Genomic DNA, 25,177 nt, shown 5'->3' with positions numbered 1-25,177 from the left:
CAGCCCCCATGTCTCCCCGCAGAGTTAAAAGCACGCCATGGGCTGCGCACCTATGGGCTAGAGCGCTCCTGCTGCTACGAGGCGCTGCTCCTGGATGAGGAGCGGGGCCGGCTCTTCGTGGGCGGCAAGAACTACCTGGCCTCCCTGAGCCTGGACAACATCAGCAAGCAGGACAAGAAGGTGACAGGGCTGCACAGCAGAGGGAGGGGGGATCTGGGCACCCACTGGGGGGAGGGGCAGTGAGCAGAGGCGCCTGCTCGGGAGGCGACATTGCCGGCATTCCAGCAGCCTCGACTCCCCCGTGAAATCGCTGGACCAACCGGCCGGCTTGAACGCCGCAGGGGGGATGAGCTGATGCCTCCGTTCCTGGAACCCTGCCTCCCCGCCACAACTGCTGGAATAGCCTCTGCTCCCAGGGCACCGTGTGGCTTGCATTGCATGTCTCGAGCATGCTGGTGCTCAGCCGGGCAGGCGCGGCCCTGCTCAAAGCGGCATGGAGGGCTGGCACATTCGAGCCACGTCCCCAGTCAGCTCTGGCTGCTGCTGTCTCAGGGCACGGGACAGAGAGGGAAATTGGGAGCCCCTCTGCATGGGGCATGGTGAGGCGTACTGTCAGAGCAGGGTCCTTCCACCTCCAGGGACGCTGCCCCTCCATTCCTAGTGTGAACTGAGTTGGGAGGGTCTCAGCCTCATGCTTTGCAGGCCAAGCTCCCGAGCCCAGCACCACAGTTCATGCAGGAACTTGGGGCTGGGCTGGCAGGGGGCTGTGGGCTGGTATTGAGGAGCCCATGGGGGAAGAGGGAGATACCTCCCCCTGACCTGTCCCACTCTCTTCCCACAGATCTACTGGCCGGCGCCTGTGGAGTGGAGGGAGGAATGCAACTGGGCCGGCAAAGACATCAACGTATGTGCTTCGGCCAGGCTAAGCTGGGGGGGTGGGCAGGCTCCCCCACTGAACCTGGAGCCCCCGTCCTGGCTTTGCAGGGGTTGCCAGACCGCATGCCCTTCAGGGGTTTCTAGCCTGGCCTTTGCGTTGGGCACCTTGGAGCAGCTCCTCAAAGTGCCTCATTGCAGCAATGGAGCCCTGCCCCAACCGCCCTCCTCTGGCCTGGTCTGCATGGTGCCCAGTGCGGAGAGTGGGCAGCCCAGCCCAGCACTGCCCCATGGGAGTCAAGTGTGTTGGGGGAGTCAGACGTGCGGAGTTTGGGATTTGCCCCCTGTTCAGTGAAGATGGGACGCCCTGTTCGTATCTCCCCTGCTCCAAGGCAGGGCGTGGGGCCTCGCGGAGCCCAGACCTCCTGGCCACAGGCCGCCTGGGGTCCCGCAACAGGCTGGAGTGAGACCACATCTGACTCGCAGGGAGCTGGCTCATGGGCATGGGGACAGCGTTGGGTGAGCAGGCTGCCCCAGGCTGAGGCCACTGCCCCCAACGGTTCTGACAGCCCCAACGGTGAAGGGCCCCAAGGATTGGGCGATGCCAAGGCACCCAAAGTGGCCCAGCCAATGTGCTTTTGGGAGGGGCCTCTGTGAGGCTGGGAGTGACACGGCCCCCCCTCCATTGATCCCCACAGAGGGAGGCTCTTGATCCCTATTGGGCAGGGGTGAGCCCCTGTGGGGCAAAAGGGATCTTTCCCTGTCCCTCGCTGTGGCACCTGGAGGGCCAAGCCAGAGGCTGCCCGCCAGCCCCTCCACTCCTATTGGGCAGTGTAGGCCATGCCATCCGGGGACCTTGCCCCACTCTGACCAGGCCGCTGTCCTCCCTGGAGATAGACTAGGCCTGGCCCCGGGACTTGCCCCTGGCTCAGGTAGTGGAGGAGTTCCCAGAGCTGCTAGCACACAGCAATGGGGCCTGCAGGGGGTGCGGGGAGGTACAGCACTCGCTGGGGGCTTAGGGTCTCTTCAGGGAGCCCCCTGGGCTGCGGGGGGAGGTAACATCCTGGCAGGCTGCTGGGAACTGTCCAGGGGCTGGGCTGCCAGTAGTAGTCTCGGCCAAGGGGGGTATCAGTGCAGTGATGCAGGGGGGCAGCAGTGAGCAGTCAGCAGGCTGCAGGACATGTCATGGGTACTGAGTCCCCCTGAGCTGAGGGATCCCCCGGGGGCCGATTGCTGCAAGGCTGGGCCCAGGCTGGATCGGGCCCGGACAGGATCAGGTCCAGGGAAGCCAGAGGCAGGACAGGGGGAGGCTGATCCAGGCAGCTGAGAAGATGCTGGATGAAATCCCAGCCCCACGGCAGTTGGAGGCCAAGCTCCCATGGAGTGGGTAGGGGGGTGCCCCAGTGACCGTTTATTGAGCGTTTAACCCCTTCCCAGCCAGACACCCGCCTGCCACTTTCCAGCATGACCTTTATTCTTCAGAGCCTTGGCCGTGCCCAGCAGAGGGGAGGGGATCCAAGGACCCGCCCCGAGGCCCCAGTAGAAGCTACTGATGGGTGCTGCCCCCCCGGCCTCCCCTTCGTCAATCAAGTGGCTGGGATACACAAGGGCCGATTGTTTGCCTGGCTGGGCAAGTGCTGGGCCTGTCTGCCGGGCTGGGGCGTGGGTGGCGTTCAGAGCAGATGGCTGGGTTGAGGGTCTCCCACCCGGGGGGGGGGTTGTGGGTCACAGCCCCAGGCACTCCCCAAGGGATGCTTTTTGTTTTTCTGCCCCAGTGCACTCTGGAATGCCTAGTGACATTGTGCAGGCAGGATGGGGGGTCCTCTGGATGGATGGGGAGGGGGACGGCCATCTCTGTGTTGAGCCTGGAGGTGAAGAGGAGCAAGGAGTTTTTGCAGCCTGGGCTTCTCCCAGGGATCTTGGGCTAGGCGCTGCCTCGCTCTGGGCCTCAGCTTCCCCACTGTGAAATGGGGATAATATTTCCCTACTGTGATGGGTTGGATCACAGAAACCCCTTTGGGACTGCCAACTGATGTGCTGAGACTTCTTCTGAGCCTGTTTTCCTTGTCAGCTTGTGACTGCAGAACCCTGCCTGGTTTGAGCCAGACCCGCTAGCCTGCTGCAAACACAGACCCAGGTCTGAACCACGTCCCACAAGCTGCAGGCTTAACTGAAAACAGCTTAAGAAGTGTTTCTGTCTCCAACAGTCAGATACCCAGCTCCCAATGGGGTCCAAACCCCAAATAAATCCGTTTTACTCTGTATAGAGCTTATACAGGGTAAACTCTTCAATTGTTCGCCCTCTATAACACTGATAGAGAGATATGCACAGCTGTTTGCCCTCCCCTTCCCCCCCACCCCCTCCCCGGTATTCATACCTACTCTGGATTAATTAATAAGTAAAAAGCGATTTTATTAAATATAAAAAGTAGGATTTACGTGGTTCCAAGTAATGATAGACAGAACAAAGTAAATTACCAAACAGAATAAAATAAAGCACGCAAATCTATGCCTAATACAGTAAGAAAACTGAATACAGATAAAATCTCACCCTCAGAGATGTTTCAATAAGTTTCTATCACAGGCTGGACGCCTTCCTAGTCTGGGCACAATCCTTTCCCCTGGTGCAGCCCTTGTTCCAGCTCAGGTGGTAGCTACGGGATTCCTCATGATTGCAGCCCCCTTTTTTCTGTTCTACCCCCTTATATAGCTTTTGCACAAGGCGGGAATCCTTTGTCCCTCTCTGGAATCCCACCCCTCCTTCTAAATGGAAAAGCAGGAGGTTAAAGATGGATCCCAGTTCAGGTGACATGATCACATGTCACTGTAAGACTTAACTCTTCATTCCTCCCAGCCTGACTCACAGGAAGGCCCGTATGCAAACAGAGCCACCCACAGTCACTTGTCCTGGTTGATGGGAGCCATCAAGATTCCAAGCCACCATTAATGACCCACACTTTGCATAACTACAATAGGCCCTCAGAGTTATACTTCATATTTCTAGTTTCAGATACAAGAGTGATACATTTATACAAATAGGATGAGCACACTCAGGAGATTATAAGCTTTGTAATGATACCTTACAAGAGACCTTTTGCATGAAGCGTATTCCAGTTGCATCATATTCACACATTAGTATATTTTTATAAAATCATCATATAGAGTGTGATGTCACACAGGGTGGGAGAGGGCAGGCAGGGCAGGTGGCAGGAGGGGCCCAGGCAGGGCCAGGCTGGGGGCAGGCAGCAGGAAGGGGCTGGGCAGGGTGGGGTTGTGGGAGGGTGGGAGAAGGGGGCAGGGCAGGAGGGGGCAGGCAGCAGGAGGGACCCGAGCAGGGCAGGGCTGGGGGCAGGTGGCAGGAGGGGGCCGAGCGGGTGGCAGGAGGTTGTCTGGGCGGGGCTTGGGGCAGGTGGCAGGAGGGGGCCGGCCAGGGCGAGACTGGGGGCGGGTGGCAGGAAGGGCCAGGATGGGGCTGGAGGTGGGTGGCAGAGGGGGCCAGGCAGGTGGCAGGAGGGGCAAGGCTGTGCTGCACGGCACACTGGTCTGGCTGGACACGGCTGTGGCAGCTTCGCTCCAATCTGGTTTCCTGCCAGCAGCCCTGAGCCCGGCTCCTGCATTGGGGCGAAAGGCAGCAAACAAGCAGCCTGAGGCCTGTTTATCTGTCTGGGGGCACTGAGAGGCCCCCCCTGACCCCACTGTTTACCCAGCCGCTGCCCCTAGGGGAGACACTGGGCAGAAGTAGCCTTGCAAGTGCTCCTGTTCCCGGTCAGCTCTGCCCTCTCATGCCAGGGTCCCTTGGGCCAGATCCAGCTCTCTCTCTCTCATACACACACACCCGGCAGCTGGGGATAGCCAGGGCTGCTGTGGGTCGGGAGTGAGGAGCACCAACAGAGGTGGGGAGGGAGCCAGGCGCTGGGCTAGCAGGGACTGCAGATCTGGATTGAGGAGGGGCACCAGCAGAGTTGGGGGGAGCCCAGGGCTGGGATAGCAGGGGCTCTGGGTCGGGAGTGAGGGGCACCGGTAGGACTGTGGGGGCAGCCAGGGACTGCGGGTCAGGATTGAGGAGGGGCATCAGCAGAGCTGTCAGCAGATCCTAGGGCAAAGCAAGCAGGGGGCTGCAGGTCAGGACTAAGGACACTGCCCAAGATGGGGGACAGCAGGGATGGGGTCTAGGACTGCAATATCAGCTCAGCTCCAGGCTGGAAGTGCGGGGTGGGGGTGCCCGGCCCGGCCATTCCCTTCCTTTGGGTTCTCATTAGTGTTACTCATTTTCCAGGAGCTGTTGGACCCTCAATCTGAGTCATGTGAGGATCCCCTGGCAGCACCCTCTCCTGGCACTCTGGCCCTGCCCACAGCACCAACAGGGCCATGATAAGTAGCAATGAGCAGAGGCTCAGACATGCGTGTCCAGGCCCTGGGTGGTACCATCTGCACCATGGCCTGGTGCCCTGATCTGACCCGCCTGCAGCTATTAGCCAAGCGGCAGGGGCTGGGGCAGCACCTGGTGCCCCCTTCCCCCGGCTCCAGGAGCAGTGCCGCTGCTCTTGGGGTGCCCTTCTCCCCAGCCCACTGGCCTGGCTAGCGGGGGTCTGGGTCACACTCCGGCCAGGGCAGTCCCTCCTGAGATTGCAACTCCAGACAGGCAGGCCCTGCCGCTCACCAGGCACTGGGTCTAGGTGACTCAGGGCTGGGATGGAACATCCCTGTCCACACACCTGGGAACAGGGAATCACTGCCCCGGCCAAAGGGGCAGGGATACGGGTGGGATCCCACTACCCTGAGGGCAGCTCCAGGGTGCCTGACGGGGACCAGCCTGTATCCTTGTGCCCCTGCAATGGCTCAGGGCAACTGCTGGGGGGAAGGACCTGCCTGGATTCCCATCACCAGCTGCCCTGGCATATGAGTCAGCGTGTGGGAAGCCTTGGCCTGGGGGCTACTTGTGTGGGGCAGGAGCTCCCCCACAGCTAGTGCTCCTTCCCTGCCCCCCCCACAGCGCCCCCTGCTGGGAGGGGCTGGAGTAGCTGGGACCTCCCCCACAGCCAGCGCTCCTGCCCCACACACCACAGTGCCCCCTGCTAGGAGAGGCTGGGGCTGGCATAGCTAGGAGCTCCCCCCATGTCCAGGGCTCCTGCCCTGCTCCCCACAGTGCCCTCTCCTGAGAGAGGCCAAGGCTGGAGTGGCTGGGAGCACCCCACACACAGCCAGCGCTCCTGCCCCACACACCACAGTGCCCCCTGCTAGGAGAGGCTGGGGCTGCTGGGAATTCAGTGTATTTCTGAGACAAGTGCAGGGGAATGGGGGGCTGAGCAGCCTTTGGGCCGTGCTGCAATGAGATCCTGTTGGCCAGGGATGCTGGCACCCCTGGAGGCGAGGCAGGGAGCTGGCGTTAAAACTGACTGGCCTTCAACTCCTAGCCATGGATCCTAATGCTGGGACCTTGCATTCCAGGGGTCAGGGCAGAGGGGCCAGGGGGCCGGCTGGAGCCCTGGGCTCAGACGTGTTGTTGGCCAAACCCACCTAGAAACCCCAAGGGGGCTGTCGCTCTGGTTTCAGCCCTGCGGGGGTGGGGGGAGCTGTGGATCCAGGGCAGCCGCCACCACAGCGGGGAGCCCATAGAGAGCTGGACAAAGGTGCCGGCTATAGGGGTGCAGCAGGAGACATGCCCCCTGCCAGGCCCCGCCCCACTCACCCCCAGCTTTCCCCCCCCCCCCCCCGTATCTTTCAGGCCGAGTGTATGAACTTCATCAAGATCCTGCACCTATACAACCGCACCCACCTGTATGCCTGCGGCACGGGCGCCTTCCACCCCGCCTGCGCCTACGTGGAGGTTGGCCAGCGCATGGAGGTAGGGCCCGGCGGGCACTGGCGGTACCCCTGCTAAGGGACAAGTGTGAGCCGCCCTCCCAGCCCCAACCCCCAGGGCATCCCCTGCCCGCCACCTGCCCTGCGGGGGGGGGGGGCGGGTTCTGTTAGCAGCCTGACCCCAGACCCGCCCTCCCCCCAATCGCTGACGTGCTTCATTCCTTCTCTCCAGGAGCCTGTCTTTAAGCTGGACCCTGCAGCCATGGAGGATGGCAAAGGGAAGAGCCCATACGACCCACAGCACGTGGCCGCCTCGGTGCTCGTGGGTAAGAGCCATGACCCTGAGCTGGCACGGGCAGGCCTCCTTATCGTCTGCTGGGCCCTGCTGACTGCCACCTGCCCCTGCCCCTCCCCCACAGCGCCCCCTACTGGGAGATGCTGGGGCTGGAGTAGCCGGGAGCTCCCCCCCACAGCCAGCGCTCCTGCCCAGCTCTCCACGGCGCCCCCTGTGGGCAGAGGCTGGGCTGCCTCAGGCACTGCAGGCTCGTGCCCTCTGGGGGGGTGCTGAGGGCGAGATGCCAGTTCTGTGCAGAGCCAGGACACAAGAGCCCCTGTTGGTCATCAGGGACTGTCCCCGCTGAGGAATCTGAGCCTTGAACTCACCACTGAGCTGTGGGAGGGGAGTGAGCAGGGCCCAGGCTGTGGGAGCCGGGGATTCACTTGTTAACCCTCCTAATCCCCCGGGGGTGCCCCTGTAAATTCCCCACCGCCACCAACAGTGACGTCTGGTGAGGGGGGTGAAGTGGATCCCTTGGCTGTCTGAGGAGCAGGACACCCGGCCTTTCCCCTGCCAATGGGGTGAGGTAGGCAGGAAGGGCTGAGCAGGCCCGTGTTTAATGCCCCCCACCTCTCTGATCCCTGCCCCAGGGGAGGAGCTGTATTCCGGGGTGGCCACCGACCTGATGGGCCGCGACTTCACCATCTTCCGCAGCCTGGGGCTGCGCCCGTCCATCCGCACCGAGCAGCACGACTCCCGCTGGCTCAACGGTCAGTGCCAGGGCTCAGGGGGTGTCTAGGGGGGGAGGCCAGGCCTTGTGGGTCCCCAGGAACATAATCCTGTTGCTGCCCAGGGGCCGATCCCTCGGCTCGAGGATGCTGGGCCGCGTCCTGAGTGTGGTGAGTTTGGCAGCCTCGGCCAAGCTCCTAGTGAATTTCACTCCCTGTCCCAGGGCCTGCTCTGACCCAGCCTCCTGCGAAGTGGGTGGGGGAGGCTCCCAGATCTGAGCATGCCAGTCACTGGGCACAGGTGGGAACAGCAACATGAGGGGGAGGCAGAGGCAGGCCCTGAGTGTCTGTCTCTGGGGGGAGATTTCAGAACTTGGGGACAGGCTTGTGTTCTGTGCTCCTCCTGATTACTGGGGGCCCTGTATCCCTGCTTGTCCCCCCTTGTGCATGCCCCTGATTGGGGGTCATTTCCCAAAGGCTGAGGGGCACCGGCAGGGCTCTGGGAGGGAGCCCAAGGCTGGAATAGTAGGGGCTGCAGGTTGGGAGTTAGGGGCACTGGCAGAGCTGGGGGAAGCCTAGGGCTGGGATAGCAGGGGCTGCAGGGTGGGAGTGAGGGACACTGGCAGGGCTGGTGAAGAAGCTTTCCCAGCCCTAATCCTGTGGGCAGCCGTGCTCTGCTCATCCCCTTTGGCATTTCGCTGACCCACCCTCTGAATCTCACCATCTGTCATGCTGGGATAATGAACTCATAGTCCTGCAAGAGCTTCTGGCCTCATTCACCCTTGGGAGGCCTCATTCCCACCCCTCCCCAGGCCATGCCTGGCCCTGGGATTCTCTCTCAGCTCTTCCCCAGCATCCCCATCCCTGCAGACAGCGGCTGAGGGGACTGCCAGGCTGGGGCTGCCATGGGCCCTGCCCACGCCCTGCCCCAGCCCTGTTCTGCCGAGAAGGTGCCATCACCTGGAAATGGGCAGCACCAAGAATAGCAGAGCCCCTAGGAGTGGCTCGAGATCAACCTGAGACAGTGCAGTGACCTGGCACCCCCAGGCTCTGCCTCCCAGGGCACCAGAGCTGGGCTGGACTGGGTGCAGGAATTGCCAGGCAGAGCTGTGGCAGGGAGCCCAGGGCTGGGATAACAGGGGGCTGTGGGTTGGGACTGAGGGGCACCAGCAGAGTTGTGGGAAGAGCCCAGGGCTGGGCTAGCAGGGGGTAGAGCTGGGGGGTGGGGCTGGGCTAGCAGGAGGTTGGGGGACTGCGGGTCGGAACTGCGGAGCATGACCCGTCTGCCCCGTACCCACTCTTCCTTCTCTCTGGCCCTGGACCCGCTCTCATGGCTGGGCTGACTCTCCCTGTGGGAGCTGGTGGATCTAGGCTGCCACCTAGTGGTGTGTGACTGCAGGGCCCCCTTTGAGTAGGGGGCACTTGTGGGGTGATGGAGCTGGGGCAGGGGACGGTCTGGCTGCGTGGGCATGGGGAGCCCCCCAGCTGCGCATTCCAGGGGCAGGGGGCTGAGCACGGCCAGTTGTACCCAATCACAGGCTGGTCTGGCTGGCCGGGGTGGGTCCCCGATGTGGCACGGGCGAGGGCGGTACTGGGGGAGCCCTGAGCTGCCTGTGGCAGGGCAGCTACCGCGGGGGCAGCATGTGGGTGCCCTCCAGCCTCCCCCGAACCCTCCCAGACAGGCAGGGGACCTGGGCTGCATCTCCGACCCCAGGTGCCATTCCCTGCCGAGCCAGTTTCAGGCAGCAAAGACCCCACCCATGGCACTGGCCGTGGGTCCTCCCTGACGATCAGGGCAGGGCCTGGCTGATCCCCTGGCAGTGCAGAGCCCATGTGGCCCTGGCCTGGCTCAGGCTGTTAGCTTCACCTCTCGGGAAGGGAGAGCTGGGGGCTAGAGCAGTAGGGGTCAGGACTCCTGGGTCCCGTTCCCTGCTCTGAGAGGGCAGTGTGTGTAATGGTTAGAGCAGTGGAGACAGGGTGTCAGGACTTCTGGATCCTATTCTTTGCCGTGCCACAGATTCACTGGGTAACATCCCTTCTCTGTACCTCGGTTTCCCCCTGTGTCGGCCAGGGGTAGGGCACTGCGCCGCGTGGGTTGGCACGTAGGTTGGGTAGCAAAGCGCTGGCAGCCCCGACTGGGCCGAGTGCAGCCGTTACTCGCTCTACTTTCTGCCTGATCGCCTGTGCTGGATGGCATGGGTGCCTGGTGCTCGCCCTGCCTGACCCTCCCTCCCTCCCCCGGTTCTGCCATGCCCAGAGCCCAAGTTCGTGGACGTGTTCTGGATCCCGGAAAGCGAGAACCCGGACGACGACAAGATCTACTTCTTCTTCCGTGAGACTGCGGTGGAGGGGCAGCAGGGGCTGGGCAAGGCCAGCTTCGCCCGCATCGGGCAGATCTGCAGGGTGAGTGCTCCCATGCCCACCCAGCCCCGCTGGGACAATGGGGCTGGTCCCTTTCCCTGCACCCCTGGGGGGGCCGGGAGGGATGGGTGTCACCCCATCTGTGCTCTGCCTGCACAGCAGCGACACTGGGGTTGGAGCCGAGCCTGCCTGGCATTTGGGCAGCGGCTCTGCCAGCCAGGCCGGTGGGGTCGTTCCCCGGCTGTGCTGGCAGGAGCCCCACGCTGGGGACAGCTCAGTCGTGCTCTCCCATGCCACCGCGGCAGGTCCGGCCCGGAGATGGGGAGTCCACCGTCTGTCATGTCCCGGGACGTCCTGGTGGGTGGAGACGGGGACGTTGAGCCAGGAGCTCCCTGCATGCCCCCTGCCCGGCCCCCTCTCAGCCTGTCTGTCCGGCCCCACAGAACGACCTGGGCGGGCGGCGGAGCCTGGTGAACAAGTGGACGACGTTCCTGAAGGCCAGGCTGGTGTGTTCAGTGCCAGGCAGCGACGGGGGCGACACCTTCTTCGACGAGCTCCGTGAGCGGCGTGGGGCGGGCGCCAGCTGCAGGGCCACTGACTGGGGTGGGGGGCGCTCTGTGCCTGGACGGGGATGGGGTGTGTGGGGAAGCTACACGCTGGTGGTGGTGGCGGGGGGGCTGGTCACGTCAGGCGGGGGAGGTATTGCTGTGCACCCTGGCTGGGCAACAGGGGCCTGGGTTTGATCAGTGACCCGCACTCACAGGTGACGTCTTCCTGCTGCGGACGAGGGACACACGGAACCCCCTGCTCTACGCCGTCTTCTCCACCTCCAGGTACAGTGGGGCCCCCCCAATACCTGCCCCTGCCAATGCCCAGCCCCCCAGATCACCTGCCCCCCCCCCAGCTCACCTGCCCCACTTCTCAGAGCCCCTGCCCCCCCACATGTCCGTCCCCCTACCTCGCTCTCCTGCCAGCCAGCTCCGAACTGACCCCTCTGCTCACCCAGGGCCCCCCTCAGCACACCCAGCCCCCTCAGCCAGTTCATCCAGCCCCACAGTGCATCTGTCCCCCCAGCTCGCCCATGCCCCAGCTTGCCTATCCCCCCAGCCAGCTCCACGCTACCCCTCCATGGACCCCTCACCAGAGCACCCACAGGTTCTGCAGCTGGGCCTGGTGTAGGGAGGCGCTCAGGGCCAGGGACCCCTCATCCTTCCCCTCCAGCCCCATGCCCACTCTGACCCTCTTCTCCCTGTGCCCCTTGCCCTTCCCCCACCTCAATGCCCTTTTGATTCCAGTGCCCCATGCCCCCCTCACGCCCTTGCCTGTTGCTTTCCCCACAGCTCAGTGTTTAGGGGCTCCGCCGTCTGCCTGTACAACATGCACGACATCCGCCGAGCCTTCCTGGGGCCCTTCGCTCACAAGGAGGGGCCCAACTACCAGTGGGTGTCGTACCAGGGCCGCGTGCCCTACCCTCGCCCGGGCATGGTATGTGCTGCGGGCCCCAGCTGGCTGGGAGGGACGTGAGGCACAGGGCTCCCCCTGCAGCCAGTGGGGATCAGGCCCCCCCACACGGCGTCATCCCTCAGCGGGGCTGTGTGGCTGCCCGGCCCCTTGATACCTGCCCCTCCAGCCCTGCATCCTGCCCCCATCCTAGACCCCTTGAGCCCCATGGCCCCTATACCTGAGCACGAGGCCTGGTGCCTCGGCGCTCACACACAGCTCTGCCAGCCTGACCTGGGGGGAAAGTCCGTCCTGCCCCCGCCCAGAGGCCTGTGGGGGCAAGGGGTGGCCAGCTGTGAGAGGGGCCTGGGCAGGGGGGAAGGCTCAGCGGCTGTCGGTGCCCTGCAGGAAGGGCTGTGCCAAGTCTCAGCACCAGTGGATCTGGGAGGGTAGGATGGGCGCTCGATGCCCAGCGCAGAGCTGGTTCATTGACCAAAACATCCCCCCACGCCTCCCAAAGGGAAATGACTGAGCTGGCTCTGACCAAGGGGCCCGGAAAGGATGAGCCACAGGGGCTGCGGGTCCGGAGTGAGGGGCACCAGCAGAGCTGTGGGGGAAACCCGGGGCTCAAAGAGCAGGGGGCTGTGGGTCGGGAGTGAGGGGCACCGGCAAAGCTGTGGGGGGAACCCGGGGATGAGAGGGCAGGGGGCTGCGGGTCGGGAGTGAGGGGCACCGGCACAGTTGTGGGGGAAACCCGGAGCTCGGAGGGCAGGGGGCTGTGGGTCGGGAGTGAGGGGTACCGGCAGAGCTGTGGGGGAAACCCGGAGCTCGGAGGGCAGGGGGCTGTGGGTCGGGAGTGAGGGGCACCGGCAGAGCTGTGGGGGAAACCCAGAGCTCGGAGGGCAGGGGGCTGTGGGTCGGGAGTGAGGGGCACCGGCAGAGCTGTGGGGGAAACCCGGAGCTCGGAGGGCAGGGGGCTGTGGGTCGGGAGTGAGGGGCACCGTCAGAGCTGTGGGGGAAACCCGGAGCTCGGAGGGCAGGGGGCTGTGGGTCGGGAGTGAGGGGCACCGGCAGAGCTGTGGGGGAAACCCGGAGCTCGGAGGGCAGGGGGCTGTGGGTCAGGAGTGAGGGGCACCGGCAGAGCTGTGGGGGAAACCCGGGGCTCAGAGGGCAGGGGGCTGTGGGTCGGGAGTGACGGGCAGCAGCGTCTCATGTGCAGTGGCCAGTGCCCCGGGTCCCATTTTCCCCAGCTGACCTCGCCACTCTCTGCCCCCTCAGTGCCCCAGCAAAACCTTTGGCACCTTCAGCTCCACCAAGGATTTCCCCGACGATGTGATCCAGTTCGCCCGCAACCACCCGCTCATGGCCAACCCCGTGCTGCCACACAGCCAGCGGCCCGTCTTCCTGCAGACCAGCGGGGACTACACCTTCTCCCGCATCGCCGTGGACCGGGTGACGGCCGCCGACGGGCACTATGATGTCCTCTTCATTGGCACAGGTGCACCCACTGCCCCTCCCGGAGCCCGGTCGCTCCTGCCAGCCCCAGATTTCCCTGGAGCTGTCATGGGCGGAGCCCGGGACCTCTAATGTTCTGCCCGTGCCACACATGCCCAGTGAGCGCCAGGGCTGCCCTCCGCTGCCCTCCTGCAGCGCAGGGAGCTGGGCATGTGGCGAAGTGCAGGGACAAATAGGGGAGCGACAGTGGCTCAGTGACTGGGATTCTGTTCCCTGCCCTCGCACTGGCCTGCTGGATGAGTCCCTCTCCCGCTCTGTGCCTCAGTTTCCCCTCGGTAAAATGGGGATAATAATACTGCCCCGGCCTGAGAGCTGTGGGGGCTGAGAAGAAGGGGATTCTGCCGTCCTTGCTCATGCTAAGCCATGACTGTGACCCCTTCGCTTCCCTGGGACTGCCTTTGCCAGTCAGGGCCCCCTTCTCTCGGTGCCCACGTACAGATCTGGGAGGCTAACCCTGAGCAGTGGGGTCCTGGGCCTGCGTCTCTTTCCAGTCGGGTGTGAGTGTGTGGGAGCTGCCCAGGGATGGGACATCTCAGCTGTGGATGTTACCATGCCCTGTCACCCCTTTCCCCCTCCCTCCCCCCCCGGCAGATATTGGCACGGTGCTGAAGGTGGTCTCGGTGCCCAAGGAGAGCTGGCAGAACATGGAGGAGCTGCTGCTGGAGGAGCTGCAGGTGTTTAAGGTAGGACAGTGGGCAGGGGAGGGAGGTGCCGGGGGCCTGATTTCCCCCCTCCCCTCCCCCCACACACCTGTCTTGTTGCAGGCTGGCACAGTCGTGCCCCCTCACCCCTCTTTCTACCCCTCTTCCGTGCTTGAGAGCTGGCGAAGAGCAACCTGAGCCATGGGCTGGAACTACTTTGCCTCCATGTATCCCTTCCCTCTTCCGGGCGCTAAAGGCGGGTGCCACATACTAATGAGCTGGGGGCCTCAGCCCCAGGGGAGCAGTGGCCATGTGGCAACCAGCCCCTCCCCCCAGCAAGGTGTGTGACTGGGTGCCTGCCACATGGGCCCGTCCCCCTCTGCCCACGTGGGGTGGGGCCGGCGGTGCCATGGGCAGGCAGCCCTGCCCGTGCCCCTGCCACCCACGTTAACCCAGCATCGCCAGCCTGACCCGACAGCTGGAGCCAGGATTCCTGAGTTCTATCCACGGTCCCACCATTCTGTGCTCTCCGGTGCATCATGTGGCCTCTTGGCGCCTCGTCCGTGGAGCGGGTCAATGGAGCTGACACCTGCCCCCAGAGAAGTACAGTGAGACCTCCCCCCGGGCATGGTCTGGACAGACAGGCAAAGTACCAAGCACCAGGCTATGCCAATCTGCCTGGGCTCCCCCTTAATGAGCTTTGTGCTCTGTTTGTCTCGGCAGGATTCATCCCCCATCACCAGCATGCAGATCTCGTCCAAGCGGGTGAGGAGCCCAGTGGGCACGGGCAGCATCTGAGAGGGTTGGATGGGAAGAGATGTGGGGCGGGGGGGGAGAAACAGCTGTGGGATGTGCTGGCTGTGACACTGTGCCAGGGTGCTGGCTGTGGTGCTGTGCCAGCCGAGCTAGGGTGCCAGCCGTGGCTGGATCCAGGGCAGACACTGTACCCATCTGTGTCTGTACAGTCCCTCGCACCCAGTGCCCCAGAGCCAGCCATTGTAATAACAAGGGTAGGGCCTGCTGGGGATTAGCGCCGTATTCTGGCACAGCGTTGTCCTTGCACCACTGGAGACCGAGGAAAAGTAGTTCCGAGTATAGGGGCTGGAGGAGGTGTAGGGAGACCGACCCACGTGTCGGCCCATTACTTGGAGAGCTTGGGGTTGCCCTGGTGACACGTCCAGGACAACCAGTGCGGGTGGGTGCTGGGCTGGGCAGCCGTCTGCCCCTCCCCCAGCTGGTGCACTGTGCCGGGGTCCTTGCTGCAGTCTCGACGGCTGTCCCTCGGCCTCATCCCCTGCAGGAAAGCTGGGCTGGCCCTGACCCGCCTTGACCCGAATGCCCCCCAGATGCCCTGGCGTGGGCATCCAGTGAGTGAGGCTGGGCACTGTGGCCGCCCCATCCCAGGGGAAGATTCTCCCCTCCTTTCCCCAGGCTGGCACCTCCTTAGACGTAGGCCCCATGGTGGCAGTGACATCCTGACCACGTGCTGTGTGGGCACTTTCCCGGGGATGCAGGGCCTTGGCATGCGCCCAGGTGCTGGATCCGCCCCCAACTGTCTGGCCTTGCCTCTCCAACAGCAACAACTCTACGTGGGCTCCCCGACGTCCCTCTCCCAGCTGCCCCTGCACCGCTGCGGGATCTATGGCAAGGGCTGTGCCGAGTGCTGCCTGGCCAGAGACCCCTACTGCGCCTGGAACGGCACCAGCTGCACCCGCTACATGCCCAACACCAAGAGGTACGGCCCCTTCTACTCCAGCCACATGGGGCCCAGGGGCACCTCGCTCAGATCACTTCCTAGCTGCTCCTGTAAGCACTGAGCCATGGGGAGGATGTCATGGGACCGGAGAGGATGTCGGGGGACTGGGGAGAGGCATGCAGGGGGTACCGGCTGCATCAGAGCCCCCCCCCCCCCCCACGCTGCAGGGCTTGGGGTAACATCTGGGGTAGGGTTGGCGCTGAGATGATCTTGTGCCAGCCTTATCCTGGGGCTAGGTGAAGCGGTAAGATCCAGCCCGGGGCAGGAGACCTCTGTTCAGTGCCACAGGCTCCCAGGGTGACTTTGGCCTCAGTTTCCCCATCTGTACAATGGGGAGAAGAGCCTTGCCCTGCTGCCCAGGGGTGTGTGAGGGGAGCGACATTAAACAGCGTGAGGCACCCAGATGCTAGGGTGATGGGGGGCCTGGTAGGGACCTTGGCGCTGCCAGCAGTCAGCATGCCAACAGACTGTTCAGGACAGCGACAGCCCCTCGTTAGGGACTGACAGGAGCGACGCCCTGGTCCCGTGTCGCAGAGCTGTGGGGCTCTGCACCCAGGGTCCAGCAGGGCGCCCGGTGTAGGGTGCTCCTGGCGGGTGCTGGGGGAAGGGGGCTTGCTCCCCAGGCACTAGGAGAGGCTGCCAGAGCCCTTGTGCTCCTCAGAAAATGTACGTCCGTCTCTCCGTCCCCTGCTGTGCCCCACCCTGACCTCTCTCCCCGCTCCCCCCTACAGGCGTTTTCGACGACAGGACGTCCGGAACGGGGACCCCAACACGCTGTGCTCTGGAGGTCAGTGTGCCCACTCTCTGCCCCCAGGGTACCAACTCAGCCCTTAGCCCCCGTCTGCGTGCCCATCCTCCCAGAGAGAGAAGTGCCCAGGCAGGACCACTGCCACTCGCTCATGTGCCGCAGGATGTGGGGCGGGGCGCTTCCCCTGCTCACATGCCTGACATGAAGAGAAATGGGCACCGGTCATGAAGAGAAATGGGCACATGCCTGACATGAAGAGACAGGACCTCAGCACAGACGCCTGGGGGGTGCTAGTTTATGCCCACTGCGTGGCCCATGGCTCTGGTGTATGCCAGCCCCACTCTTCCTGTCCCATCCACCCTGGTGCATTCGCTTGTGCCTGCTCCATGCCACGTGGCCCAAAGGCTCGGGCACGTTTGTTTGTGCCAGCCCCATGGCCTGGCTGCCCCCGTGTTTTTCCCGTGCTCACGCTCTCGGTGGCCTGTGCCCGGCAGATCCACACCGGAGCAGCGTGCCGGAGAAGAAGCTGTATGGGGTGGAGGGCAGCAGTGCCTTCCTGGAGTGCGTGCCCAAGTCCCTGCAGGCCCGGGTGCTGTGGACCTACCAGAAAGCCAGCAACACCCCGAGGAAGGAGGTACAGGGCCCCTCACCCCCAGGAGACAGGCTGCTCGGCCTGACCCACATGCTGCATTGATATGGGGGCATCAGGCTGGCTGTGCCCAGGCTGGTCAGAGCCAAGAGAGACAGGCTGGCACCTATCATACCCCAGGATCCTGGATCCCTGTGCCCTCCTGGCTGGGCTCCAGCTCCCCACTCCCATCCTCTGCCCCTTCCCACCCCACTCACTGCTGCATATGCATGATGCATGGCCACCCCCAGCCAGACCCCTCCCGGCTGCATAGACTCTCCGGCCCCACCACCTCACTCTTCCCTCCTGATCCCTCCCTGGCGTGAGGACACCCAGTCCAGCCTGGCCCTGCCCTGAGCAGGGGGGACCGGGAATAACTGCCCGGACCCATCCTTCCCCTGTGCCATCTCAGAGTCAGCTCCAGCTCTGAACCACGCTCTCGGCACATGTCAGGCATCTCTTTGCCCTGATGCCCCCTCGGCCCATCCCTGCACAGCAGCACTGGCGCAGCCCATGGCCCGCTAGCAGCGAGCCCTGCCCCCAAGCTACCCAGACCCTCCTGGGAGGCCAGGGTGGTGCGCTGAGGCACTGCACTTTGGCCCTGGCGCCGGCCCTGCTCCCCCGGCTCCAGCTCTGCCTTGTCTCCCCGGGCCCACAGGTGCAGCTGGATGAGCGGGTGCTGCAGACGGAGCGGGGCATTCTCCTCCGCAGTGTGGCACGCAAGGACACCGGGCTTTACCACTGCCAGGCCACGGAGCACGGCTTCACCCAGACCCTCCTGCGCCTCTCGCTGGAGGTGATTGGCGCCCGGGAGGAGGCACCTGCCGAGCCAGCCAGCAGCAAGCTGTGGTACCAGGATTTCCTGCAGCTGGTGGACCACCCCAACCTCAGCACCATGGACCAGGTCTGCCAGCAGCTGTGGGGCCGCATGAGCCACCAGCCCAAGAAGAAGCTGCCCCTGCCTTCCCCGCTGAGCATCCAGGCCAAGCCCCACAAGTGGAAGCATGTGGAGGAGACGCGAAAAGCCCGCAAGCGGCGCACACACGAGCTGCCCCGCGCCGAGAGGGGACCCCGCAGTGCTGCCGCCTGGTGACCTGCCGGACTCCTGCTAGGAGGCAGGGGAGGGTGGGGTGGGGAGGGGGGAGACCGGCGAGCCGAGCTGGCCATGGGTCCCCTCCATGTGTAGCTAGGTGGGGGCGGCCGCGCCCTTGAGACAACCTTCTCCCCTCTAGGCGTGGGGGAGCCCCCGGGGCCTGCCCCACAACCAGAGAGGGGGGCCCAGGCCTCAGACCATAGGCTTTGGGAGGCCAGTGCGACAGGAGCAGGGGCCATGCACCATCCAGACACTGAAGAGGCCTCCTGGATCCAGCCGTGCCTCAGCCTGGATTGTCCCCTGTGAGGCAGATCAATCCGCATGGGACTGTTTTTGTTCGATTGGCCCTCGGCCCCTGCCCAACGTCCTTTAACCCAGCCCCCTCCGGAGTCGGGAACCTCCCAGAGACAGCTCCCCACACACCCCTGTTTGGCGTGCGTTGGGGGGCAGGGAGGCCGGTACCTGGGTTCCCCCGGCTCCCCTGGGGACATGACCACTGTTGTATTTATTAACAGACTGTTACTGATGAATGTAAACCCGCCTCGGGCTACACCCCAGCCCCCAGTGGATGGAGGGGCACTGTTCTGGTCTTAGATACATGGACACGTGCCTGGCTGGTGGCTTTTGGGACGGGCGCATGTGGTCCCATGGTGCAGTGGGGGCGGGGGGGAGTGCAGCAGGCAGGAGATCAGAGCCCAAGCCTCTCCCCTCACTTGGGACACTCCCTGATTAGAAATAGGGGCAGGGTGCCCACCCAATGAGGCAGCATAGGAGAGATAACCATGTGGCCGGGAAGGCTCCAGCTTCCTGCAGGGTTGGGGGAAGTAGGGGAGAGTGGTGCGGAATGGGAGAGTCGCTGTGTGGCCAATGCCCCAAGTCTTTGGCCCGATCCCAAACCCAGGGAGAACTGATCCATGGCCCCTGGGGAAGCATGGGGCATGCTGGGCAGCCAGCTGGCCCTGAGGCCTGAACCACAGAGTGCTTCCCCATGGCCGCCATCCCAAAGCTGGCTCTGTGAGATGGGAATAACCGCAGGCCTTGTGGAAGTGGGATGTGGGTCCAGACCAGGCACTTTCAGCCCGGCTCTGGCAGTGTCCAGCGGCCATTTCTGGCTGCTGGCTGTTTGTGTGGCTGCGCTGAACGGGTGAGCCCATCGCAACTGGCCTCCCTTGTTGGGTGTCCCCACCGGAAGCCTGAGGCCTGTCTGGGGATGGAGAGCAGCTTTTGCCCAAGAGGGGGGTGGGTGAGGGAGCTGCCCTGGGTGGGTGGAGGCGGCTTTCCCAGCTGCTCCTGGCTAGGGACAAAGCATTTCAGCTCCAGGCTGCGTCCATGCAGCGCCTTTCGCCAGCTGGGTAGCGCAGCGGGCTTCAGGTGACCGGGGCTCCACCACTGCCCTGCCGGGGGACCTTGGGCAAGTCCCTTCACCTCTGTACCCACTCCTCCCCCCAGCCATGAGGCCAGGGGAACAGCCAGCGCATGGAGAGCAGTCACCGAAATGCTCCAGGTACAAGCTGCATGTTATGACATGAAGCCTGAGCCCTGGCTGACCATGCCCACACAGGATGGAGTGCATGGCTCAGTGGCCACAGCTGAAGGTCATCAAAACAGGGCTTCTCCCCCAAGGACCAAATTTCAGCCCAGATCTACAGAGGTATTTAGGCTCCTAACTCCTGTTGTAGTCAATGGAAGTTAGGCTCCTAAAGACCTTGAAGGACCTGGCCCTTGGGTGGGTATGTCAGTCGCGTAGCAGCTTCAAAACCTACCAGCCTGAGTCTCCTGCTTTTCCTCTCCCCTTTGGGGGTGACGGACTGACCCCTCTGTGGAGACGCAGGTAAGCGAAGAGAAAAGCGCTGCTTACGCCTTCAGGAGCCGGCTTGTGTGGATGCGATCTCCACTGCGCCGATGGGAGAAAGGCGAGGCAGGAAAATAGGAGGTGGAAAGAGAAGGAAGGAGGTGGTCGCAGACCGGGCGGGCCAGTGCAGCCCTGGTGCTCTGAGCTCGGCTTGGGTGCAGGAGAAAAGGGGAGCATGGCACGGAACTGGACCCAGCCCAGCGGGACTGTATTATATTAACACAATAAAAGCAATTGATGAACGCTTGTGCTCCTGGTTTTCTGAAATGGGCTGAACCTGCCCTGGACAGCGCTTTGCCCCTGCTACAGGTGCCTGAGCCACAGAGCCAGGCTGAGGAGCCTTGGCTACCAGAGCTGTAGTTGGCCAGGATCGAAACTGGGGTCTCGAGAGTTAGGAAGCAGGTACCTTTGGTGGAAGCTCCTGGGCTCTAGCCTGCTCAGCTGCTCTCTGGGGGCTGGACCAGCAGGCAGGTGTGTAGTAGTGTATGTGCAGCAGGGGGTGCTATTGTAGTGTGCAGATTTGGCCCGAATGGCATCCCTGGCCCCGGGAGGCGTGGGGAAGCAGGGCAGGGGGCAGGAAGCGAAGGGACACCCCAGGAGCGATGGCTGGCTGGATCCTGAAGCCTGCTCGCTGCCCAGGCTCAGTGGATGTGGTACCCATGCATGGTTGGTCCCAGTGGCTCTAGCAGGCCCCGCTTCGGCTGGCAATCCTCTCTAGATGTCTCCTCACAGGATAGGGTCATTGGAGTATGCGGTGTGACGGGTGCCTCTCCAGGGCTGGGATCGCACCAGGGGAAAGGAGGGGGTCACCAGCTCCTCTGCCCATCAGCCTGGAGGGCTTTGGGGAGGCTGGAGGCACCCCTCATAGCTGCCCCATCTCACCCATCACATCCCTGTGGGACTTCACACAGTACCCCTCACAGCTGCCCTGTCTCCCTCCAATGCCCCTCAGAGCCACCCCATCTCCCCCCAATACACTTCATAGCTGCCCCGTCTCCCTCCCACATCCCTGTGGGGCTCCCACAGTACCCCTCACAGCTGCCCCATCTCTGGCCATTCCCCTCACAGCTGCTCTCTCTTGCTGTACCCCCACCTTCCCCCTACAGCCCCATCTCCTCCCCTTGCCCTAGTCCAGTGCAGGTCCCCTAGCAGCACCCTGTCCATTTAGCCCCTCACCCCGGCCTTTGCTGCCTGGCCCTACTCTGGCCTGGGCTATTACCCGCACAAAATTCTGTTACTTACACACTCAAGGGCACCCACCTTTACCCAGTTCCTAGGGCTCAAGGCATAACCCTTTTAATTTAGGCACCCCCACCCTTTCCCAGTTCATAGGGCTCCAGGTGAAAATCACCTAACTTTACCCCTCTGTGGGCTCTGGGCTCTACTCCTCCATGGGCTCTGGGCAAATAACCTTTCCCTGTGGAGTCAGGGCTTAATCTTTTGAGGGTTTACAGGGTCTTTTACCAGTGAAAGTGCCTTACGCAGTAATATACCACTTAACCTCTGTTTATTAACAATCACCAAAACCAGACTGCACACGCTACACATAAAGTGCTCACCACTCCCAATAAGACAGATGAACTTTTCTTGATGGCCAGTCAGGATCAGGTCCATCTGGGGAACTCCAGTTTCTGCACAGTGTCATTGGTAGAGTATTCAGAGTAACAGCCGTGTTAGTCTGTATTCGCAAAAAGAAAAGGAGTACTTGTGGCACCTTAGAGACTAACCAATTTATTTGAGCATAAGGTTTCGTGAGCTACAGCTCACTTCATCGGATGCATACCGTGGAAACAGCAGCAGACTTTATATACACACAGAGAATATGAAACAATACCTCCTCCCACCCCACTGTCCTGCTGGTAATAGCTGATCTAAAGTGATCACTTTAGATCAGTTTGTGTGTGTGGGTGGGGGTGAGAAAACCTGGATTTGTGCTGGAAATGGCCCAACTTGATTATCATACACATTGTAAGGAGAGTGATCACTTTAGATAAGCTATTACCAGCAGGAGAGTGGGGTGGGAGGAGGTATTTTTTCATGCTTTGTGTGTATATAATAAGATCTTCTACACTTTCCACAGTATGCATCCGATGAAGTGAGCTGTAGCTCACGAAAGCTTATACTCAAATAAATTGGTAGAGTATTGAGGTCTGGCAGCTCTGATCTTTGGGGCTGCGTCCTGGAGTTGGTTCCCAAAGAACTTCCTTTTGGACCCGTTTGTATCGTGAAATTTGAGTCCTGTTTAGCTGTACCTTAACCAATCATTTTACTGAAATCTATCTAACCAATCCTAACATATTGTAACAAAATTCTCTCGACAATTATATCCCACCACCTTAATTAATTTACACCTAGCAAAAATTAATTATGTCACAGACAGAAACAATTAAAGAACCAGACAGAGACCAGACAGGTTAACAATAGGGAAGTGGGGACCATAATGACAAAACAATAAAGAAATGAGGCTTTCACAAACACAACTATTGAGAAGTGATTTCTTGACAGACAGAATGCTATTAAAGTAAGTTTTCTTTAGCCATCTTAAGATCTGTTTCTTTATCTGGTGACAGTGGGTACCATTAGGATGGGGGTCTCCTCCTTAACAGCTCGATATCACATTGTTTTAATGTAGTTTAGCTGGAATGTGAGGATGTGATTTTCTGCTTCTCAGCTAATGGCTGCTGTTGGGCTGCTCTTTTAATCTGGCTGCAGATGAAGGCCTTGTCCTTACAGGGCGGGGTGCCTGCGTGGTGACCTCTGGGTGGAGGGCGGGGTGGTGACTCACAGGGCAGGGCACAGCCCCGGCACAGCCCAGCCCAGGGCTGCACCTTGGGCTCTGTTCAGTTCCCCGTTTGCCCAGGCAGGGCTGTGCGGCCTCAGCTCCCTCCCAGCAGGACCTGGGCAGGATTTGGTTGCCCGCCCCCAGCTCACCTGGGGCATTGAGCGCTCTCCCCCTCCCCCACCCACCCCACCACTATCTGAGCCCTAGGATGCTCCCCGGCTACCTGGCTGTGAGACCTGGCAGCACCAAGGTCACCAGCTCCCAGGGACTAGAAGAGGGAGGAGCTGCCTGTGGCACTCACTGGCCAGTGCTGAGCTCTGTGGCTGGGAGGCAGCCCAGGCCCCCTGCCCTTCATAGAATATCAGGGTTGGAAGGGACCTCAGGAGGTCATCTAGTCCAACCCCCTGCTCAAAGCAGGACCAATCCCCAACTAAATCATCCCAGCCAGAGCTTTGTCAAGCCTGACCTTAAAAACCTCTAAGGAAGGAGATTCCACCACCTCCCTAGGTAACGCATTCCAGTGCTTCACCACCCTCCTAGTGAAATAGTGTTTCCTGATATCCAACCTAAACCTCCCACACTGCAACTTGAGACCATTACTCCTTGTCCTGTCATCAACCACCACTGAAAACAGTCTAGAGCCATCCTCTTTGGAACCCCCTTTCAGGTAGTTGAAAGCAGCTATCAAATCCCGCCTCATTCTTCTCTTCTACAGACTAAATAATCCCAGTTCCCTCAGCCTCTCCTCATAAGTCATGTGTTCCAGTCCCCTAATCATTTGTGTTGCCCTCCGCTGGACTCTTCCCAATTTTTTCACATCCTTCTTGTAGTGTGGGGCCCAAAACTGGACACAGTACTCCAGATGAGGCCTCACTAATGCCGAATAGAGGGGAATGATCACATCCCTCGATCTGCTGGCAAAGCTCCTACTTATACAGCCCAAAATGCTGTTAGTCTTCTTGGCAACAAGGGCACACTGCTGACTCATATCCAGCTTCTCATCCACTGTAACTCTTAGATCCTTTTCTGGAGCAGCCAGAGCTGTTGCATGCATGGGAGGGAACTGGGGGCAGGAGACACAAGGGTTGCGTCTCCTTTGCACTGTGGCCCTTTTCGGCCCCTCTGGCAGGACCAGGGGCTGTTATTGCTCACCCCCCACCAGGGCTCCCTGAGCTACCGGCACCTCCTAGCCCTGGGGCAAGCAGCTCGAACTGGCAGGGGGACAGGTCCCCATATGGCCCCAGAATGGAGGACAGTGCAATGGTGCTGTGAAGCCACCTCCCCTCAGTCCTGCGTGCAGGGACTCAGAAGATGGGCCTGGGGGACTGGGGCTGGAGCAGGAGTCTGAGCACGGGGTAGGAACCCAAGGGGCAAAGGGATGCCCAAGGGCCCGTTGCAGGGGCACCACCTGGGAGCAGCAACCAGCCTGGGCTCGTGCTGCCTGGCACCACCCAAGGCCTTACCATCCGTGATGGCTTCCCATGCACTGATCTCCACGTGTCTCCGTGCCAGGCCAGGGGCGATGCCAGTGCAGGTACGTCAGCCCTGAGCAGCACCCTGCACTGTGTGGGGGGATTGTGGGAGCTCCATCACTGGCCAGTCTTACACTCAGATCAGCTGGTTTTCCACAAGCTCTGCCCTGGACATCAGAGTGGGGCAGGACTCTGGCCTGTGACAGGGGCTGGGGGTCAGACTAGCTGATAGCAATGGCTCCTTCTGGCCTTGCAGTCTTTGACTTGCCCCTCTAGGGCCCCCCAGGACATTGCGGGGGCGGGGAATCACCGAGGGGCAGGTGTGCCCCAATCTTCCCCTTCCCAACTCTTTGGCCCTTCACGCCCAATCAGCATCAGGCTTGTAAGGCAGCCCCCTCCCCCCTCACGCGCTGGGGAGCTGAAAAGGGCCTCGGGCAGTGATGGCTGAGGCCTGGCTATTTCTGACCCACTCTGCATGCACATGAAATCCCCCCGGTTTGGCTCGAGCTCCGTGTCGCCCGCTCTCCATTGGGCAGCACTGCTGGGAGCTTTGTGCTGCTCCTTGCAGCTGGTGACATAATCTGCACTGCTCAGTGTCCACTTCCAGCCAAAGCAGGCCAGGCTGCTTCCTTGTCGCCTTGTCACTCCCCCGCACCGCCCCAGGCCAGGCAGGCATGGGAACTTCCCATGCAGGGAAGAGATGGAAACCGAATCTGATGCCCCTGCCCGACTGCAAAGGAGTGATCCCTGGCTTCCAGCAGCAGCCCACATGGCCCCTCCCTTGTCACCCAGCTGGGCCTTTGCAGTTTCGTTTCTCTAGCAAATGGAAAATGAAACTTAGCAGATCATAACCGGGGAAATCCCTAGCTCCGCTGCTGCTAGTTAAGGTGGACTTAGGGAGCAGCTCGAAAGTGCTCGCCCGGGTGCTCCTCTGCCCTGGATCCCACACTGGGGTGCCGCTACAGGTGCCCCCCCTCCCCCAAATCCCGCAGTTCTTCCTTCAGCCAGGCTTGAAAATGCCCCTCAGCCAGGGGGCGGGTAGTCGCTGTCCAGGGCAAGGAGGAACCTCACCACCACTTAACCAGCCCTTTCATAAAGGAAGGGGCCGGCCTGGCAGGCTTGCTGCTGGAGACGAAGCGCAGCGATGGGGAGGCTGCCGTGAGGTTGCAGGCAGCCAGCTCCAGGACCCCCGCTGCTGCTCTGGGGTGT

The 25,177-nt window shown here is 61.9% G+C and overlaps 1 protein-coding gene across 4 annotated transcripts in view; it reads left to right on the top strand.

Annotated features, from left to right (window-relative positions):
• SEMA3B (semaphorin 3B) overlaps positions 1 to 19,956 on the top strand; it is a 39,195-nt gene extending 19,239 nt beyond the window's left edge. For 3 of the 4 annotated variants that reach the window (XM_078853741.1, XM_078853740.1, XM_073352595.2), the window contains 16 exons: positions 23 to 180; positions 842 to 904; positions 6,599 to 6,718; positions 6,908 to 7,001; positions 7,603 to 7,722; positions 9,938 to 10,083; positions 10,485 to 10,599; positions 10,805 to 10,874; positions 11,382 to 11,526; positions 12,760 to 12,979; positions 13,588 to 13,679; positions 14,361 to 14,402; positions 15,215 to 15,372; positions 16,125 to 16,180; positions 16,636 to 16,775; positions 17,428 to 19,956. In XM_078853741.1, coding sequence (XP_078709867.1) covers positions 23 to 180; positions 842 to 904; positions 6,599 to 6,718; positions 6,908 to 7,001; positions 7,603 to 7,722; positions 9,938 to 10,083; positions 10,485 to 10,599; positions 10,805 to 10,874; positions 11,382 to 11,526; positions 12,760 to 12,979; positions 13,588 to 13,679; positions 14,361 to 14,402; positions 15,215 to 15,372; positions 16,125 to 16,180; positions 16,636 to 16,775; positions 17,428 to 17,862 — 2,174 coding nt within the window. In that variant the 3' untranslated portion in view covers positions 17,863 to 19,956. The remainder of the gene's footprint in view (positions 1 to 22; positions 181 to 841; positions 905 to 6,598; positions 6,719 to 6,907; positions 7,002 to 7,602; positions 7,723 to 9,937; positions 10,084 to 10,484; positions 10,600 to 10,804; positions 10,875 to 11,381; positions 11,527 to 12,759; positions 12,980 to 13,587; positions 13,680 to 14,360; positions 14,403 to 15,214; positions 15,373 to 16,124; positions 16,181 to 16,635; positions 16,776 to 17,427) is intronic. The other variant, XM_073352596.1, reaches the window with a different exon arrangement.
• Positions 19,957 to 25,177: the final 5,221 nt, after the last annotated feature.

This window comes from Lepidochelys kempii, chromosome 7 (assembly GCF_965140285.1).
Source record: "Lepidochelys kempii isolate rLepKem1 chromosome 7, rLepKem1.hap1, whole genome shotgun sequence".
In the NCBI taxonomy this organism is placed as follows: domain Eukaryota; kingdom Metazoa; phylum Chordata; order Testudines; family Cheloniidae; genus Lepidochelys; species Lepidochelys kempii.
This window is presented reverse-complemented; position numbering and strand designations above follow the sequence as displayed.